The sequence below is a fragment of the Cetorhinus maximus genome, chromosome 18 (genome assembly GCF_964194155.1).
Source record: "Cetorhinus maximus chromosome 18, sCetMax3.hap1.1, whole genome shotgun sequence".
NCBI lineage: Eukaryota > Metazoa > Chordata > Chondrichthyes > Lamniformes > Cetorhinidae > Cetorhinus > Cetorhinus maximus.
This window is the reverse complement of record NC_135896.1, coordinates 13,623,265-13,637,154: the sequence shown is the minus strand read 5'-3', so window position 1 is coordinate 13,637,154 and position 13,890 is coordinate 13,623,265. Positions and strand designations below refer to the sequence as shown.

Sequence of the window (13,890 nt, the reverse complement as noted above, 5' to 3'; positions counted from 1 at the left end):
CGTGATTCCTCTGACACCCTACATCATATCAACAATTTCCAGTTCACTGGCCCCAACCGCCTCCTCTTCACCATGGACGTCCAATCCCTCTACACCTCCATCCCCCACCGGGATGGTCTGATGGCTATCCGCTTCTTCCTCGAAAAGAGGCCCGAACAATCCCCATCCACCACTACTCTCCTCTGTCTGGCTGAACTTGTTCTCACACTGAACAACTTCTCCTTAAACTCCTCTCACTTCCTCCAAATAAAAGGTGTGGCTATGGGTACCCGCATGGGCCCCAGCTATGCCTGTCTCTTTATGGTGTATGTGGAACATTCCTTGTTCCAGTCCTACTCTGGCCCCCTCCCACAACTCTTTCTCCGGTACATTGGTGATTGCTTCGGTGCTGCTTCATGCTCTCGTCTGGACCTGGAAAAATTTATTAATTTTGCTTCCAATTTCCACCCCTCCACATTTTCACATGGTCCATCTCTGACACTTCCCTTCCCTTCCTTGACCTCTCTGTCTCAATTTCTGCTGATAGACTGTCCACCAATATTCATTACAAACCTACCGACTCCCACAGCTACCTCGACTACAGCTCCTCACACCCCGCTTCCTGTAAGGACTCCATCCCATTCTCTCAGTTCCTTCGCCTCCTCCACATCTGTTCTGATGATGCCACTTTCAAAAACAGTTCCTCTGACATATCTTCCTTCTTCCTTAACCGAGGTTTTCCACCCACGATGGTTGACAGGGCCCTCAACTGTGTCTGGCCCATCTCCCGCGCCCTCACACCTTCCTCTCCCTCCCAGCACCATGATAGGGTCCCCCTTGTCCTCACCTATCACCCCACCAGTCTCCGCATTCAAAGGATCATCTTCCGCCAACTCCAGCATGATGCTATCACCAAACATATCTTCCCTTCACCCCTCTGGCGGCATTCTGCAGGTATCGTTCCCTCCGGCACACCCTGGCCCACTCCTGCATCACCCCCTACACCTCAACCCCCTCCCACGGCACCTTCCTATGCAACCGCAGAAGGTGCAACACCTGCCCCTTTACTTCCCGTCTCCTCACCGTCCAAGGGCCCAAACACTCCTTTCAAGTGAAGCAGCATTTCACTTGCACTTCCCTCAATTTAGTCTACTGCATTCATTGCTCCCAATGCGGTTTCCTCTACATTGGCGAGACCAAACGCAGACTGGGTGACCGCTTTGCAGAACACCTTCGGTCTGTCCGCAAGCATGACCCAGATCTCCCTGTCGCTTGCCATTTCAACACTCCACTGCTCTCATGTCCACATGCCCCTCCTTGGCCTGCTGCATTGTTCCAGTGAAGCTCAACACAAACTGGAGGAACAGCACCTCATCTTCTGACTAGGCACTTTACAGCCTTCCGGACTGAATATTGAGTTCAACAATTTTAGATCATGAACTCTCTCCTCCATCCCCACCCACTTTCCGATTTCCACCCCCCCCCCTGCTTTTTTTCCAATAATTTATATAGATTTTTCTTTTCCCACCTATTTCCATTATTTTTAAATATATTTCCATCCATTGTTTTATCTCTACCTTTTAGCCTATTTCGATCCCTTCCCTTCACCCCACCCCACCCCCACTAGGGCTATCTGTACCTTGCTTGTCCTGCTTTCTATCCTTAATTAGCACATTCATTAGATAATATCACTACCTTCAACACCTCTTTGACCTTTGTCTATGACATCCTTTGGCTATCTCCACCTATCACTGGCCCTCTATCCAGCTCTACCCCCCCACCTTATACCAGCTTATATTTCACCTCTTTTCTATTTTTACTTAGTTCTGTTGAAGAGTCATACGGACTCGAAACGTTAACTGTGTTCCTCTCCGCAGATGCTGCCAGACCTGCTGAGTTTTTCCAGGCATTTTTTTTTTTATGTATTTCTATGTGCATGCCAACCAGCCTTCTCCTGTACACTGTTCTATCAAAATCTTCATCTGAGTTCCCTCCGGCAGAAGTCATTTCACCTTTTGGGGAGCTGACGCGTGACACACTTTCACGCTGGTCTGGCTGCACCCCACTCATGCCTGGTGGTTTGACCAGTCAGCAGGGGTTAGCTCACTCCCCTCTTTGTCCCACTGTTGAATTGATTATAACAGAGTTTGAATTTAAAAGGGAGATGATTTTGCCAATTTAATATATAATTAACTGTCTATAGCTCGGTGCAAGAAATAAGCCAGCCACATTCATTAAGTTAATAAGTAAAGAGTTAGGTTTATTGCTAAAACTCACCCAGGTGAAGGTGCAAAAATTAACAAAAGGTTTAAAATGGACAAATATATCTAAGTATCCACTATTGCACAATTGACAAACACACATTCCCCACATGTGTGCACAAATAGAGATAAAACTCTGCATGTATCAGACCCAAAAAACATGGTCAAGTAACAAGTAAAGTCAAAAAATAATCACAGATTAACCAGTGGCTTGTTTACAGATAATGGGTCCCTTTCCACCATGGAGCAGTCGGTCTGCAGTTGTGGCTAATTGATCCAGAATTCTCATTTAAGAATTCTTGGTTTGCAGCAATGAGGTCATCTTTTGGCATTTTTTCAAATCACAAACAGCTCAGCTTTAATGAGAGAGGTTTCTGCATAAAGAGAGATGGGATAAGGCTATTGTCCCTGTGGCAGTCTCCCTCTGACTGTCTAAAATCCAGCACGTTTTTCATCCAAGAGCTGGATCACATGAGCCCTGTCTAAGAGCTCCATAGAATCTGTGGGTGGAATTGTCCCAGATTTGCACTGAGTGCGGTAGCGGGCGGGGAGAACGACATTTCAACCACCGGCCACAATGACGGCTTCTCACGTCGTGTCGTCCCAAACCCGCCGCATTAGTTATTCATCCAAGGAAACACGCCTTTTTGATGGCAGACGGGTTCTCATTCGCCCACCACGCCATCACCTCACTGCTTCATCATGTTAGGCGCCATATTTAAAGTGCAACCATGCGGACACCTCTCAGTGCTTCCAGCCCAGGACTGCTGCACAGAAGACATGCAGGTAAGGTAAAAAGACTGCCGGCCCCCGGTTTAATGACACATCCGTCGAGCACCTTTTGGACACCGTGGAAGCCCGCCGTGATGTCCTCTACCCCCGCTTTGACCACAGAATGGGCAGCAACATCACCTTGGTAGGCAGCGGCAGCAACGGTCAGTGGCAACACCCTGCTGATGAGGGCAGCCACCCCGTGCTGCAAGATAATGAATGATCTCCTGCATTCCACCAGAGTAAGTCACTCTTCTCATCACTCTCAACTCACACACTCACAAACCCCCAACATATCACAGGGCACTCACTCACTGACATTTCAAGGGACATCACCATTCACTCTCTCATACATGCCTTCATTGTCCTCATCTCATCCATGGGGCCACTCACACATGAAGAGGAATCTGGAAGCACCCTCCTTGAAGTCCCATGATGGTGCTCAACCACTCCCTCCACCTCAGTAGGACCTAGCTTTAAAGTAGCCTCGGATTCACAATCTTGTGAGCATATCACACTTTCTGATCCACCGCAGGCGGCGGCTGGGACTTCCCAGGTCTCTGGCATTCAGGGGGCTGCTGGAGGCCAGATATTTGCTGAATCTGAGTCAGACAACGAGCCTCTGGACTCAGTCATGTCTCAGTTGCTGGAGCTGCAAAGGCAAGCTCGGGAACATCAGGAAGGGATGTCCACTGCACTCCTCAGATTGCAAGGCACGATGGAGGAGTCCGTCCACCTTCAGTCTGAGGTGAAAGCGCCGGTATGCCAACGCACCAAGGTCAACACTGATAGGATGGCAGCTGCTATGGAGACCTTGTCCAGGACGTCACACCCCGAGGCCATCCATCCAGGTGACTCTGGGAGTGTCCATCCCATCCAAATTCCCTCTTCCTGTGATTCCAGCAGCTCCAGCTCCACAGCTCAAGGAGGATGCCACTGCCACACAGCAGGACCCCAAAAATAGGCCTGAGCCCTCCAGGTCTTGGCCCCCCAGAGGATGCTCGTCAAGGTCATCACAGACAGGGTGCAGCAGTCAGCAGGCAGCCTCCACCTCTGCTGTGGATATCCGAGGAGCACCAAGACTTAGTGGCTGGGTTAGGAAGGTTAAGAAGATATGATTGCACAGCCTGGGCACAGGTGTTAACTACTTATACATAATGTTCACTATTGTAAATGAACTCTCAACAATGTCTCCCTGCCTATGGCTCCTTGTTCTGATGAGCAGTGTTCATGTCACTCAGATGTGAAACATTTCTGCACAAGATAAAGGCAGGTGTCTCAGGGCTTCTTCCCTATGCTTTGTGCATCCTTCAGACTAAAGTGATGGTCCTACCTCACACTTTCTGGACACATTAGTGATGCCTGCACCTCAATGGTGCTTGTCATTGCTGCCAGAATTTTCTGGATAGGCGTGACCAAGCTCCGTCATTCTCTCTGTGTGCTCTCCTTTAAGGTGGGGCTGGCCCCCATCTATTCAGCATCTGTGACCAACGACGCTATGTTCCTGAAGGGGTCAGGTGCTGAAGGTGGACAAAGGATCAGGCCCTTTTAAGGTTTCATGGCTGCATCTTTATGATATGACCCTGGTCACAGAACGCAAGTGAGCTGCCCTCAGCCAGACAGGAGTCAGACATTCTCAGAGGCTATGTGAAGATCTATGGAGGTTCCTTACTCCATGTCGTCATCATCGTCCTGCAATCGAGTGACTATTAGGACCTCCACTGTGTCTCCATGACAGGAGCATCATCACGCAGGGTATGTGCACTGCCATAAGCCAGACTGGAGTCAAAAGTTCATTGGTGCAATGTGAGGATCTATGGTGTCAGCTCACTGCATGTCATCATCATCCTCCAATCTAGCAGCTGTTAGGGTCTCCTGAGCACGCCTGTCTTGTCTGGTCCCATCTTAGAGGACCTCCTCACCCTCATTACCATCGAAACCCTCCTCATTGGAGGAGTTGTGCAGCCCCTCCACCTCCTCCTCAGCCAGCTCCTCTCCCCGTTGCAGTGCCAGGTTACAAAGGGCACAACAGGCGACGACGATGTGTGGCATCCTCTGTGGACTATATTGCAGGGCTCCACCAGACTGGTTCAGGCACCGGAACCTTATTTTCAGCAGCTCCACCAAGTTGTGAGTTGCAGCATGAGCCTTGTTATACCTTCGCTCTGCTGGAGTCTGAGGCCGCCACACGGGTGTCCTCTGCGGGTAGCTCTGGTCCCCCAGGACCCATCCCTGCACCCTCTGTGGAAGAAGTGAGGGATCTGTGACCGACTCAGAATGTAGGAATCGTGGACACTCCCTGGAAATCGTGCGCATACCTACAGGATGCGTTTGTGTGGTCACACCCCAGCTACACATTCAGTGAAGCTTTTGCGGCTGACATAGTTGACTGCTTGTTGCGATGGAGATCTGAGCGCCACTTGAGTGCAGCCGATCGCACCCTGCACCTGTGGGAAACCCGAGACCTGGACAAATCCAATCACTCTTGCATCCTGGCTCTCCTGGACCTGGGCGAAGTGCACAAAATTGTGTGTCCTCGCGAAGATGGCATCCGCGACCTCATGGATGCATTTGTGGGTGAAGGCTTGTAATATCCCACAGAGGTCACCTGTGGAGTCCTGAAAGGAACCACTGGCATAAAAATTGAGCACCACGGCCACTTTCACAGCCACTGGCAGTGGATGCCCTCCATGCCCCCGTGGCGCCAAACCCTGCAGGAGTTGGCAGATGTGTCCAACCATGCACAGTCCTCGGTGACAATGGTTCTTGGTCATCTGCAGGAATGCCTCTTTATCAGTCTTGCAACTAGATATGTCTGGGTTGGCCTTGAGGCCTCATAACACCAACCAACCTGTTCTTAATGACAGGTCCAAATTCGTGACCATCAGACCTGCTACTCACCGTGACCACAGAGCCCTGCTCGAAAGCAAGTTTCAAAAACGTTATTAGACTTGTGTAAGAGTAACGAGCTGTCTTGTGGCGTACATGATAAGATTTTCCCAGATGGTTCACTGAGTCCATGTATGTATGGGCTGCCCAAGACACACAGAAGTGATGTCCCATTACGCCCTAACTTACCTATGATTGGTTCTGGCCAAATGGTTGAATGAGTTGCCACAACTGGTTCTGAGTAGGTTTTCCACATACACGGTGAAGGATTCCTTCGCCTTCTCTAAGACTATACATTACTTGTATATCGACAGCAATGTCATGTCCATGTGCCTATTCACCAATATTCCGCTCAAAGAAGCTATATACATTTGTGCCATGTAACTATATCATGGCAATCTAGATATGTCACCATTTTCTGAATCTGTATTCATTGAGCATATGAACTTAGCAACTCACACAGTTGAGTTCAGCTTTAATGACACCATGAATGCCCAAATAAATGGTGCTGCCATGGGATCTTCTCTAGGCCCAGCTCTCTTTAACATTTTTGGCAATTTCCATGAGAAATGCATTTTCAATGGAATGACTCCTGTTACGAGCAGGTGAGAAGGAGTGAAGAAGGGTCTGAAGAAGGGTCATATGGACTCGAAACTTTAATTCTGTGTCTTTCTCCACAGGTGCTGTCAGACCTGCTGAGTTTTTCCAGCATTTTCTCTTTTTGTTCGAGAAGGAGTGAACTGGCTCCCCTCTATTCAACCTCCTCAGTTGGTCACAACAAAGGGTTAAATTTCTTTTTCATGAGGATATGCCTTTTCCAAATCAGAATGTATTTTACTAATTAAGCTGTGAGTAATAAGGAGCCAATCAAACAAGATTTTCTTGAGTCAAAGAAAGAGCAAATTTATTAACCCCTAAACCAGAGTGACATAACAAAAATGCATCGTCAAGCATTCGGCCCTCATGCAGTCATTTGAGCCTGCACACATACACACAGGTATCAGAAATAAGGGGAGTTAGAGTCCAATAAAAAATATGTAAAAGAATATACAGTTGAGTGTCTTTTGATTGCCCTTGAGACATAGACTTTAAACATTGCAGCCGATTTGGGTTAGCTCGTTCCTTGGATGTGGTCAGATGTAGAAACTGTTGCAATTATTACGAGATCTCGGTTCACTGGTAGGTTTCTGGTAGATTTGGCTTCTCGAACCAGGCGACACACTTATTCTAAACAAGGGAGAGGAAGAGAGAGCAGAATTTCCAGACACCATCTGTGTCACTTGCAATCTCTCTCTAATGGCTAGGCAGCCTTGCCTTGAAACACTTCGCCCATTATGTATTTCAAAAAGTTTTAGGTGGCAGCCATTGTTTCAGTATCCAGTACTTCTGCATTTTTAATGTCTCTTCTTTAGACAGTTATGAGTTTCGATGGGTGTCTGGATTATAGGAAATGTCTCTCTCTTCACACTTGCCTGAGAGTGATTTGTTTGTTTCCCATCTTCACCTTGGAATATGCCCTCACATTTTTAAGCAATTTGCTCTACCACAGCTCAAATTGCAAATTTTCCACCCAGTTGAAAGCTTAAAAATCATATTTTCGAAAAATAAAGGGGCGTAGCCTCATGACACCCCTAACCTCTCACTCCATGCATATTTCCAATTCGTAGATAATATGTTTGCTATATTTGAATCTGCAGCTGTATGTAAGAATTTCCTTGGACGCCTTAATGCATTCCATCTAGAGCTCAAATTCACCTTTGAAATGGAGCAGTGTAATGAGCTCCCTTTCTTCGACGTGCTAGTTGACAAAACTGCTAATGGGTTCTCTACTATTGTCTACCACAAGCCTACTTTCACCGGTCAATATATGAGTTGGAATTCCTACAGCTCTGCATGCTATAAAATTATAAAATTGATCCTATAGTCAATCTCGGCCATTTGATCACCATGCAAGCTTGATGCGGAAATAGTATGCATCAATGCTGTCCTGCAGGACAATGGCTAGCCGATCAGATCATTTCTTGCTGTGTATCACACAAACTCACAAATGGGCCTCAGGCCACCACTTTCGGACCTGAAAAGTGCACAGTCCATCTCAAATTACCCTGGAAGGTAACATATCTCAAAAATTTGAGCAATAGAAGAAGCTATCCCTTTCATGCTGCTATAAAGCAGTAGCAACACGAGTGGTATTTTCCAATAACAGTATGCTGCCATCAAGAAGACAATCTGCCTACAACACAAATAAGTAATGTAGTAAATGAATTTCAGTGCCAGTGTGATGCCAGATACGTAGGCCATACCTCCCAATGACTGGCAATCGTATCAAACAGGATGTCCCTTTGGCTGTTCACAATAGGCAGAGTACTGACTGTACTCAACCAACCCGTGCTTGCAAAACTCAGAATATATCATAATGTTAGATTTGATTCTGCAATTGGACAGCACCTGCTGAACAATCCCATGTGTGCTGAGAATTACACTAACAACCAATTTAAGATGATCAGCCTGGTTTGCAAGAGGCTCACTTACACTTGCTAGAAGCTACAAATATTCATACCTGGGGCCTTGTCCTCTGCAAGCAAAAAGAACAAGCCCAGGCAATTGTGCCTTCTTTGAATCAAACAAAAGCATGTGGGAATAATAGTTCACAGGTGCATTCTCCATGGCAATGCCTCGACCAGTCAAAGTTGACATGCCAACCAATGAGCACTCTTTTCTCATGCAGTATAATTTCTGCTGCCTTTGAAATTGGGCATTTTTGCATCTGCCATGATGACTCAAGATGAAAAGCGTGTCTCTTTTTCAGCAATAGTCAGTTAACTTGTTCTTCATTCCAGTGAATGGGTGAGGGGGGTTTTCTGCAGTTTTCCATGTTTTTCTAACTTTACTATAAATATACTCTTATAGATATTAATGAATGCTTGAGCAAGAGCATCTGTGGTCCAAATGGAGAATGTATGAACAGTGAAGGATCTTATTTCTGCATTTGTGCCAGAGGTTTTGAAAAGACTCCTGATGGTACAGCCTGTCAAGGTAAGACATCACAGTAAACATGTAAATATATAGTACCAATATCCTAATCACTTTAATATGATATTAACACTTAATATAATTCAGTTTTACCTCACAGAACACAGAATCATGATTGGCTGGCCTGGATTTTCATCCTCGAGTTGGGTAGGGGAAGTTGAGAAAATTCCCAGCATGGCCCGTCCACCCCACGTGAAAGTGCCTGCAAAGGCGGGATCTTCATTTCTAGGGGCCGGGTATGAGATGGAGTCAGGCCAGCCAACCCAGGAATAAGTATAGGTACAGCCACAAGAGCGGCCAGATGCGGAGCCAGGGTGTTTAAAAGGCCTGCCTCAGTGCCGTAGGACTTTGTCCCAATGGAAAAGAACACAGAAGCCCTCCAGGCCTCACCCCTCATACCCCCTTCACCCTCAAACCACCCCCCTTGCCCCATCCATGCCACCTCATGCCTCCCATCCACCACTCATGTCCCTTCATGCCCCCATGCCAAGTTATGCCCCCACCATGAGTGAAAGAGCACAGGCCCTGACTCAGTCTATTCCCCCCGCCCGCACAGGGAGCGCACAGTGCTTCTGGGTGTGCGTCATGCTGGGCGGGCCTTAATTGACCCACGTAAAATGGCAGCACCCGCTCCCGTCCAACCCCCCACCGACGGGGAGAAAATTCTCCCCATAAAATCAAAAATACTTGTTTGAAGTATATGCATTATGCAGTACTACATGTACACAGTATATCATAATTGTGAATAAACATGAAATATCATTCCTTTATTATACTAATTACCTCCTGATTACATACACGTGAATTGTGATCTCATCATGTCTCATATTCTCAATTAAATCAATTATCCTCCTAATAAAACTGAGAAACTTGAGCAGTGGCCTGGATTTTCACTGAATCAGGTTGACTCATCAGCCATTTAAAAATTGTGGGTGGGTCCCAGTTCCAGGATTCCCAACCTCAATCCCCATTCCCAGGCTGTCTGATTTTCAGGAGTGCCTTTAAAGGGTGCGGGCTGCTTCCTATCAAAAGCCCGAATCTTGCACACCAAACTGGCTGGCTCCATTGCAGATATATTTATCTCTACTTCTCTGCAATTTTCATAGAGTTGGGCCAGGTTTTTAAAGAGTCAAGGCTCATGGCTCTTCATTATGTACGCTTGCCTGAGAGCCCAGATAGCTATTATAATAATAGAACATCTGCTCACTAGAGTAAACATTGTTTACTTGACAGCTCAGGTTCACTGATCTCTGCAGTCCATTTCATAATGTTTGCTAACATAACTTAAGTGGTTTCAAGTGTTTTCAGTTTCTGGATTTTGAAATTTCAAAGGGCCTGGATGGTTGACACTTTTATTAGCTTGTTCAGACGTTTTTTCAAGTATAGGAGAAAGTGATCTATGGACTATATTTTTTCAAACTTTTTTTACACATACCACTTTACACTTTGGTGTTTATTGGTTCTAGAAAGAGTACAGTAGGTCAATGGACATGGAAGTGCCTGAGCTTGGCATAGGGTACTTGAGGGGGTGTGTGGAAGGGCAGAGTTGGCTTGGGGGGCATGAGAGAACATAGGAGTGACTGGAAGGGCAGAGCTTGGAATCAAGGCATGAGGGTACATGGGGAGGAGAGGAAAGGCCGAGCTTAGCTTGCGCCTATGAGGGGACAGAAGAGGTTGGTGGGGGCATAACTTGACATGGGGGCATGAAGGGACATGAGTGGTGGGCAGGAGGCATGAGGTGGCATGGATGGGGCAAGGGGAGTGGTTTGAGGGTGAAGGGGTGTGAGGGGTGAGGTCTGAAGGGTCGTTGTTGATGCCATCCGAATTGGAGCAACGTTTGGAAAGAATCTCAAAGTTAGATCTTCAAAGGTGAAAACTGGAATCCATTATGAGAGAGACAGAGTTTCAGTGAGACTGGTTGGCTGACAGTGTTACTGATGTCTGGGTGGGTTGCTGAGGAATTCATGGGCTGTATCTTGGTTGCATCTGCCATTTATTGTGCAGTGTGGTGTGTTTGACCACAATTAGCTTGTTAATTCACATGGACCTTATACTTATCCCAAATGTTAGGGTATAAGATAGATATTGCAAATTGGTTTATCCTTCTGACCTCGTATGTTAAAGTTTATTTTTGTTTGTTCAAAACCTTTGGAATCTTGTGGCTTTCTTCACTGAGCAAGTGTCTTGAATCCCAAACTTTGTCTACTTTAAACAAAATGTTATTGGTCCCTAACCGGATCTTACCAACAATTTGGGGGCCTGGCCTAGGATCATAACATAGCTAATAGCCTTCTCATCATACACCCACATATCCATCCAGCTTCCTCTTCTATTAAGTAAGTGGCCAGGATATGTAATTAGTAGCAGAAGTTGAACTTTATCCTCTGAATGTTGGGAAATTGCAAAACAAGTCCGTAGTCCAAGAATTATTGGGAAATATTGAATAAAGCAGATTTAACACAAAACTAATCAACAAAATATTAAATACTTACAAATAGGCTGGAATAACCAAATGTTTTATTTTTTTTCTCAAATCAAATTAAGAAACAAGCCAGCATCATCAACCATCTAAGTAGGGCAATCCCTTAGAAATTAAAGAATTCTGATGAAGAAGGGAAAATCCAGTGAACGAGGAATAATTACAATCAATTAAAAATTAATTCAAAAATATCAGTGTTTACAACAAAAGTGAATCCAAAGAATGAAATGCCAAACAGGAAACGTTTGGGATTTAGTGTCCTTAAGATGCTTTTGGCACAAGGCAAAGTCAAGCATTAAAAGGGACCATTTTGAGCTTATTACTGCTGTTGGATTACAGTTATTTATTGTAAGATATTTCATCAAAACTTTTAACTTGATTTGAAGTTGGTATTGATGATCCTGTTGACTTTGCTGAAGCTGTTAGCTATTATGATGTATGGAAAATCTGGCAAAGTGTACCTGAAACCTCCTGTTTGATTTTAAATATCTCCATTTTGGGTCAATGGAAATAACAAACCTCAAAGGAGCTATCCATTGGTTGTCAATATATATCTTTGTTCATATATCCAATACTTTTTAATCACTTATTTTTCAGCCTTTATTTCCTTGTGGTTATTAATTGTTACACTTTGTTTAGTTGGAAGAGTTGATCTGTTTGGGCAAAATATTTCTGAAAAGCTATTGTCAGTCTAAATCTGTACATAGAAACATAGAAAATAGGAGCAGGAGTAGGTTATTCCTCCCTTCAAGCTTGCTCCACAATTCAATATGAGCATGGCTGACCCTCTATCTCAATGCCATACTCCCACTCTCTGCCCATACCCCTTGATGCCTCTAGAGTCCATAAATCTATCTATTTCCTTCTTAAATATATTCAGTGACTTGGCCTCCAAAATCTTCTGTGGCAGAGAATTCTACAGGTTCACCACCCTCTGAGTGAAGAAGTTTCTCCTCATCTCAGTTCTAAATGGCCCACCTCATATCCTGAGACTGTGACCCTGTTCTAAGCCCCCCAGCCAGAGGAAACATCATCCCTGCATCTAGTCTGTACATCCCTGTCAGAATTTTATACTTTTCAGTAAGCTCCCCTCTCGTTCTTCTAAACTCCAGTGAATACAGGCCTAGTCGACCCAATCTCTCCTCATATGATAACCCTTCCATCGCCACACTCCCTCTATGGCAAGTATATCCTTTCTTAGGTAAGGAGACCAAAACTGCACACAATACTCCAGGTGTAGTTTCATCAAGGCCCCGTACAGGTGCAGTAAGATACCCTTGCTCTTGTACTCAAGTCCTCTCGCAATGAAGGCCAACATGCCATTTGCCTTCTTAACTGGTTGCTGCACTGCATGCTTGTTTTCAGTGATTGGTATACAAGGACACCCAGGTCCCTTTGTACATCAACATTTCCGAATCTATCATCATTTAAATAATATTCTGCTATTCTGTTTTTCCTACTGAAGTGGATAACTTCACACTTATCCACATTATACTGCATTTGCCATGTATTTGCCCACTCACTCAACCTGTTTAAGTCACCTTGAAGCCTCTTAGCATCCTCCTCACCACTCAGATTCACACCAAGTTCCATGTTGTCAGCAAATTTAGGATGTAGATTATTGGGCCCTGAGGATTTATCGGCTTTCAGTTCCACTAATTTCTCCAGCATTATTGTTTTGGTAATACTAATTTCCGTCAATTACCCCTTCTCACTAGACCCTTGGTTCCCTAGCATTTCTGGGAAGTTATCTGTGTCTTCCTCTGTGAAGACAGGACTAAAGTAGTTGTTAATTGCTCAGCCATTTCCCTGTTCTCTATTATAAATTCTCCTGTTATGAACTGCAAGGGACCTACATTTGTCTTCTCTAATCTTTTTCTTTTTATATACTTAAAGAAGCTTTTACAGTCTGCTTTTATGGTCCTTCCAAGTTTACTCTCATACTCTATTTTCTTCCCCTTAATCAATCTCTTGGTCCTCCTTTGCAGAATCCTAAACTGCTCCCAATCCTCAGGCTTGCAACTTTTTCTAGCAACTTTATATGACTCCTCTTTGGCCTGAATTTTTCTGTCGGCAAGTTGGGGGCGGGGCCCGCTCACCGACGCGAAAATGACACGGGATGACATCCGCTCCATTTAAATATTCAGGAAGGCGGGCGGACAGCGAAATCAGTTGTCTACCTGCCGACCTGTCAATGGCCAATTGAGGCCATTGACAGGATAATTAAGACAATTAAAGGCCCTGCCCGTCCAATCTTATGGTTAGCGGGCTTCTGAAAAAACATGAAACCTCATCCACTGTTTTTAAAAAGTTTAATAAAGTTTTAGTCATATTTATTAACATGTCCCATCTCGTGTGACATTGTCACATGAGGGGGACATGTTAATAATTTCTTTTTTTCTATTTTTTACATTTAAAACGCTGTCAGTGATCTCCCTGAGACAGCACTTAGTCTCAGGGAGATGTGCGCTGTTTGAC

General features: G+C 45.2%; 1 protein-coding gene across 1 annotated transcript in view; it reads left to right on the top strand.

Moving 5' to 3' along the window:
• The window catches only part of LOC144692949 (latent-transforming growth factor beta-binding protein 2-like), a 662,780-nt gene that overhangs the window by 518,874 nt on the left and 130,016 nt on the right, over positions 1 to 13,890 (top strand). Inside the window, exon 27 of the mRNA XM_078562124.1 lies at positions 8,811 to 8,936. Coding sequence (XP_078418250.1) covers positions 8,811 to 8,936 — 126 coding nt within the window. The remainder of the gene's footprint in view (positions 1 to 8,810; positions 8,937 to 13,890) is intronic.